The sequence below is a fragment of the Cornus florida genome, unplaced genomic scaffold (assembly GCF_030987335.1).
Source record: "Cornus florida cultivar Cherokee Brave unplaced genomic scaffold, ASM3098733v1 CherokeeBrave_3.0.0_Hap2_Chr04, whole genome shotgun sequence".
Taxonomy (NCBI): domain Eukaryota; kingdom Viridiplantae; phylum Streptophyta; class Magnoliopsida; order Cornales; family Cornaceae; genus Cornus; species Cornus florida.
The window spans coordinates 28606251-28612903 of record NW_026775574.1 but is presented as its reverse complement, the minus strand read 5'-3'; the positions used below and the strand labels follow the sequence as shown (position 1 = coordinate 28612903).

The window sequence follows — 6653 nt, the reverse complement described above, 5'->3', positions numbered from 1 at the left end:
TTCTTTTATTGTATGACCAATATTTGCATGCTTTATAAGTAAGTTAATGCTTAATAGAAGTGGTTCATCTATAAATCATTAGCAGGAAATGATATATGCATTTCAATAAGAAAAAAAAAAAAAATCATGAATGTCTCATCGTCCATAACTATTATGGGATAAATCTAATGTCCAAATTTTATTTTGTGATTTGAATTGACAAATTTTAAAATAGTAAAATATGTTTAAAATAAATAGAATTAGGAACAATATTAACAAATTTCTGAAGAATGTAATGTGTTGAAATACTACGAAAAACAATCATCAAATTTAAAATTTACCATGCAACTATAGTCACTTTATATTTTAACAAGAAATTATTTCAACTCTAATTTAGTACAAATTACAAATATAGAAATGGAATTACATTTCAAAAACTTTTAATTCCTTTGTCATTATCAAATCCCAAAAAATAAAATAGATAAAAATAATAATTAATAATTAAACTTGAAGTAAGAGTTGCCTTGTTTGTAACTAAATTTTTTTAAAATTTGGAAATAGAATTGGAATAAGAATTGGATTGTAATTAAAATAAGATTTATTGCAGTTCTTAATAAATTAGAAAAAAGGGAATTTGAGAAGAAAAAAAAAAAAATTATACGAATTTGGATAAGGATTTTTAATCCTAGATTCCGAACATAGCGTTAGTTATCAGTGAGAACACAACCCCTCTCCCCTTTTCAGACCAAATCTAGGTTTCTGTCTCATGGATCTGCTACAGTCATACAAAGGCGACGCCGACGACGAGCAATTCGATCGTAACCCTAATTTCACAACCACCGATCACTCATCACCACCATCTCCAGACTTGTCCCCTCTCCGAATGTCTCTCCCCTCCAAATCCTCCGCCCCAAAAGTCGACGACACCATGCTCGCTCTCACCGTCGCCAATTCCAACCGAGCCCTAACCAAACCCCTCGACCCCTCCCACCACGTCGTCGCCTTCAACCCCACCTATGACCAGCTCTGGGCTCCCATCTACGGTCCTGCCCACCCCTACGCTAAGGACGGCATCGCCCAAGGCATGCGCAACCACAAATTAGGGTTTGTCGAAAACGCCGCCATCGAACCCTTCATCTTCGACGAACAGTACAATACCTTTCACAAATACGGCTACGCCGCCGACCCCTCCGCCTCCGCCGGGAACAACCACGTCGGCGATTTGGATGCGTTGAAGCAAAGCGACGCTATATCGGTGTATAATATACCCCAACACGAGCAGAAAAAGAGGAAGCTTGAGAAGAAGAAGGAGGCAACTGAGGGTGATGAAGCGAACGGTGGTGATGGTGTGGATTCGGAAGAGGTTGAGAATCCGGCGTCGGAGGTTTGGTTGATGAGGAATCGGAAGAGTCCTTGGGCTGGGAAGAAGGAGGGTTTGCAAGCGGAGTTGACGGAGGAGCAGAAGAAGTACGCAGAGGAGTATGCTAAGAAGAAGGGTGAACTGAAGAATGGCGAAAAGGGTGAGGTTGTTGCAGATAAGACTACCTTTCACGGGAAGGAGGAGAAGGATTTTCAAGGCAGGTCGTGGATTGCGCATCCTAAGGATGCCAAGGCTACGAATGATCATTGCTACATACCAAAGCGTTTAGTGCATACATGGAGTGGGCACACAAAGGGTGTTTCTGCAATCAGGTTCTTCCCCAAACATGGGCATTTGATTCTCTCTGCAGGGATGGACAGTAAGGTGAAAATTTGGGATGTTTGTAATTCAGGCAAGTGTATGAGGACTTACATGGGGCATGGAAAGGCTGTTCGAGATATTTCATTTTGTAAGGATGGGAGTAAGTTTTTGAGTGCTGGGTATGATAAGAATATCAAGTACTGGGATACAGAAACCGGACAGGTGATATCGACATTCTCGACTGGGAAGATACCTTATGTGGTTAAGCTCAACCCGGACGAAGATAAGCAGAACATTCTTCTAGCAGGAATGAGTGATAAGAAGATTGTTCAGTGGGACATGAATAGTGGGCAAATTACTCAAGAGTATGATCAGCATTTGGGAGCGGTTAATACGATCACATTTGTAGACAATAACAGAAGATTTGTTACCTCTAGTGATGACAAATCTCTTCGCGTTTGGGAATTTGGGATTCCGGTGGTTATAAAGTATATAAGTGAACCCCACATGCACTCAATGCCATCCATATCTCTTCATCCGAATACAAATTGGCTAGCAGCACAGAGTTTGGACAATCAGATTCTTATATACAGCACTAGGGAAAGATTTCAGCTCAATAAGAAGAAGAGGTTCGCTGGGCACATAGCGGCTGGATATGCATGCCAAGTCAACTTTTCACCGGATGGTCGGTTTGTCATGTCAGGAGATGGTGAGGGTAAATGCTGGTTTTGGGATTGGAAGAGTTGCAAAGTTTTTAGAACTCTCAAGTGTCATGAGGGAGTGTGCATTGGTTGTGAGTGGCATCCATTGGAGCAAAGTAAAGTAGCGACGTGTGGCTGGGATGGCTTAATCAAGTACTGGTAAGAAATCTAATGATCAATACATCATAATAGTTCTTATATTTGCTTATATATTACTGTCATGATATGATGCATGTGTTACAGTATATAACTCTTTCAAATTTTATTCTTGTTGTGTGCTTTCATTTTCAAATCACTAGACTACTTTGAAGAGTCCCTTAAGAAGTACGTTTTATTAACTGGTGCATTGTGATATAAGTGGATGGGCTAACAATTACAGTAGGAAATTCTTATTTTACTTTTTCCCTTGAAACAACACAATTGTTAATATGTAAGGATATAATTATAAAATCAAAAACCTTTCTTTGTTCTCTATATGTCCTGCTCAGCCAAACAAAACAAGGAAAAGGCAATTCTTTCCATTTACATACCTTTTTCATTACTTTTACCTTTCCTACCTTGCTTTCAAATGCTCTTCCTTTATACTAGATAGGGCATTAGTGTAGACTGGTAGTTTAAAATAATAATAATAATAAAAGAAAAGAAAAAAGTGAGAAAAATAACGTATTGAAGGTTATACAAAATATCTACAAGATATACAACGTAGTGGATTGTAGTGGCTGTAATGCATTCTGATATTCATTTTTTTCGTTATCAACCGTAGAATCATACCCTTACCCCTTGTCCTTGCATGCTAGCGCCTTTCCATAGTTGTAGAACGGCTTTGGCATGATGTTGTAATATCCTCGCCTGATCTATTCATGAAAAAGGATAGTCAAAGCACTCAACAATCCCTTTTGAAATATTCTCTTCTTCTGTAATTTAAACCAAGGCACTTTTCTTTTCTTTTCTTTTTTTTTTCTTTATTTATTTCACTTTTTCTTAAGATGAAATATTCCACTTTCAACATTGGAGGCATGCACTTGAAAAATCCAAACTGAATTATCTTCAGAATTTGTCAAAACATGAGACATCATATAATCATCCACAAAAACCAGTCTTTTTTATTCTACATTCTTACTAACCATGGGCCCTACACCTAGCAAGATGAAATCATGGAAAATCTCAACATCGCTCATATTATTATTATTATTATTTTATAAGTAAGATTTCATAAAAGCCGCTCAGTATGGATTTTAGGACAAGTCAATATACAATATATCACATTTTTAACCTCTCAACAAAACATGACTTGAGGAGTTCAGGATTTGCTTGACCATCTCCATTGAAACTTTACTATCAAATGTGGTTTTCTGACAGCTTCCTTACATGTGTTGCTTTCTTCCCACTACCAACTGGTAGAACCAACTCCTTTGTATTAAGGACATCAAGATTCTACTCTCGTATCCATAGAAATTAAATTCATGCATTTGTGCTTCTTTCCAACTTTCAATACCTGTATCTTCTTGGAGATTTCTGAATATACTCATTACAGGATACCTGTAAATGCATTCTAAAACATACTCCATTAGCCATGCAAAACATTCTCCCGAAATAAATCTGCAAAATTTACCACCTTATGCTGTTTTGCGTTTGTAGAGCAGAAATTTCCTCGTATACTCGTAATGTGCTTATTTGGTAATCATCATTCTATGACTCCTATTTGGTAATCATCATTCTATGACTCCTTTTAGAGCTTTTCTTATTTAATCTTCATGTTTGTTTCAACATTATATTTCGTAATAATCATTCTACAATTCTTTTAGAGCTTTTCTTATTAAATCTTTGTGTATGTTTGGAACGATATATTTCAATTTTTTTTTGATAAGTGGAACGATATATTTCATTTGATCAACCAACTCACATGGTTTTCTTTTCTCCCAAATAAATTTTTTTTGTTCTTAATTATCGTGGGCATACCTTAATAATCATTTTATTTTGCTTTTGCCCTTGCTACTCTTGTCACGTGTAATTCTTCAAATCTTCCTTTAGCTTCTAACTAGTATTTTTGTTTCATCATATTACCTGTCGTTTTATATATTTGTGCTGAAAAGTTGTAAAGAGATGGTGGGATTGGATGGGGGAAAAAATAAAATTGGTAAAGCAATAATCAGGAAATAACTAGCCACATGCTGGGAAATTCTCTTATATACAACTTAAATGACGGTGGAAATTCTTAGGGAGGCCATAGCTGATAGATGGACTCTAGGATTTTCAGATATTCAGAACAGAGATAGTATTAAAGATTCTAAATTCTCAATTGTTTTCAACAAGCTAATTTGCATGCTTGTTTATCTCATTCTTATCCAATTTTTTTTGTGGAAGATTTTGGCCATATTACGAGACATGTTCTATTTTTAGGATCTTTATAGTAAATCACAGAAAAGAACCATATTGGTCCACGTCTCTTTATATGTGTGTGTGTGCACATACGTATGCACACATCCATTTTTTGCACATGTGCGTGTATAGCTTGTCAAGTTCTGTCGTTACTATTGATGGCTAAATTTTCTCCTCCACTTGCAGGGACTAGCCTTTTCAGCTTTGAATTCCAAGTTGCATAATATAAAGGTGGATGAATCTAGTATCAGTGCAGAGATTCCCTGTAGGTCAAAGTGGATCAAGACTTGCATTCTGAAACACTGTAGCGTTTTGAGCTATAGAGTTGAGGGGACTGGTCTTGGTGCTGCAAGAAGATCCTGAGGATGAGAGGCATAATCATATACCTTATGTCAGATATTTTATTGGAGATGGCAATAACACTTCCTTGTGGTTTGACTCTTGGCACCCTTATGGTATTATAGCTGAAGCCAAAGGTGAAACTGTCATCCATAGTGGTTGAAATTAATTCAAGGTGATAACTGGTTTTGGCCTAATGCAAAGATTGAGGGTGATCAAAGAGCTTGCTGAAGATATCCCACCATCAACTCTCAAGGGTTGGCTCAAGTGGTTAGTCACTTGGGCTTCATGAAACATCAAGGTTTAAGGTTCGACTCCCCTTGAGTGTAAACAATTCCTTTGGGTGAAATCCTGAGTTTTACGGTCCTGTGTAGAGGAGTTGCGCTTTACACGGTGTCCTAGGGAATACCCAAGAGATCCCACCATCTCTGCTTGATTAATACTGTGGAAATCTGGCTTGATCCAAAACCTTAGTTGTGTAATTTTAGGGAGAAAATGGATTCTACTCATCTCTTTTTACAATGTTGCTTGGGCATGGACCTTGAGGAAAACCTAACAGAATACTACCTGCTAAATTGGTCCTACATAATTTGGTCCTCTGATGAGAATAAATTACTATTTTGTGGAAAGAGAGGAATCAAAGGATGTATGCTGACAGCTACAAAGACTGTTTCTCAATCACTGAGCATGGCCCTTGTTTGATTGACTCCCAGCTTGTGATTATCCCTCTTTCGTAAAGCTTGTAAAGTCTCTGTTTCTGTCCCGAGGCTGATAGGTGGTCTAGGTTTTTTTTTGGATATGTCGCTTCCCTTGGGGGTTAAATGAATAATGATAATAGTAAATAAAAAAACTTAAATTCATAATAAAAATTAATTGATATGTATATATATTTATATATGTTTTGAATCACAAATGTATATGTATATGGTTCTTGTTCAAATTAGATTGTTACATGTGGGTTTTGGTGTACAACTTTTCAAGGTATATCGGTCTGTGTATATGGTGGTTGGTGGAGAGAGGGGTTGGTGGAGGAGGTTGAGAAGACAGAGGGATGGTAGTCATGGTTAGAGTGTGGGGGTGTAAAGGGGGAAGAAAAGTTAGTGATAAAGATATGGAATGAAAGAGAAGAGAGAGAATAAATATAATAATGAAAAGTTTTTTATTTTTTTTAAAAATTATAATAATGGTGAGTTGTTGAACTTGTGCCTCAAAACACTAGTTTTAACTTTTAAGGCACAAGCCAAGACCACAGAACCTTCTCAACAAGAGGGGATTCAAACTCATGAATGGTACTATATTTTACCAGCTTATGCACTTGAGTGGGGAACTCAGAATGGAGAGTGATCCATTCCCCATTCGAGTAGGGAACTGAACACTCGAATGGAGAGTGATCGAGTCACCATTCTGTTACCAAATTATCATCTTATATATTTAAAAATTAATTATTATTTTTTATTTTTTTATTATTTTTTTTTCCTAGCAAAGAGAACACGATCCGTAAGAACATGTACAATCATTTTGAATCTCCAACATAAAAAGTTGTACCACTTGAATTAAGCTTTTCATGGTCTATT

General features: G+C 36.8%; 1 protein-coding gene across 2 annotated transcripts; it reads left to right on the top strand.

Moving 5' to 3' along the window:
• Window positions 1-680: 680 nt before the first annotated feature.
• LOC132303069 (uncharacterized) lies at window positions 681-5948 on the top strand. Of its 2 annotated transcripts, XM_059800140.1 has the most exons (2): window positions 681-2520; window positions 4927-5948. In XM_059800140.1, exons 1-2 carry the CDS (start codon window positions 746-748, stop codon window positions 4931-4933), a joined length of 1782 nt encoding a protein of 593 aa, XP_059656123.1. In that variant the 5' UTR covers window positions 681-745; the 3' UTR covers window positions 4934-5948. The 2 variants fall into 2 exon arrangements, with proteins under 2 accessions (XP_059656123.1, XP_059656124.1); XM_059800141.1 differs by lacking the exon at window positions 4927-5948 and having other exon boundaries at window positions 681-2524.
• Window positions 5949-6653: the final 705 nt, after the last annotated feature.

Excerpts from the sequence above, each read along its gene's own strand:
- LOC132303069 (XM_059800140.1), top strand. The coding sequence starts at position 746 with ATGGATCTGCTACAGTCATACAAAGGCGACGCCGACGACGAGCAATTC.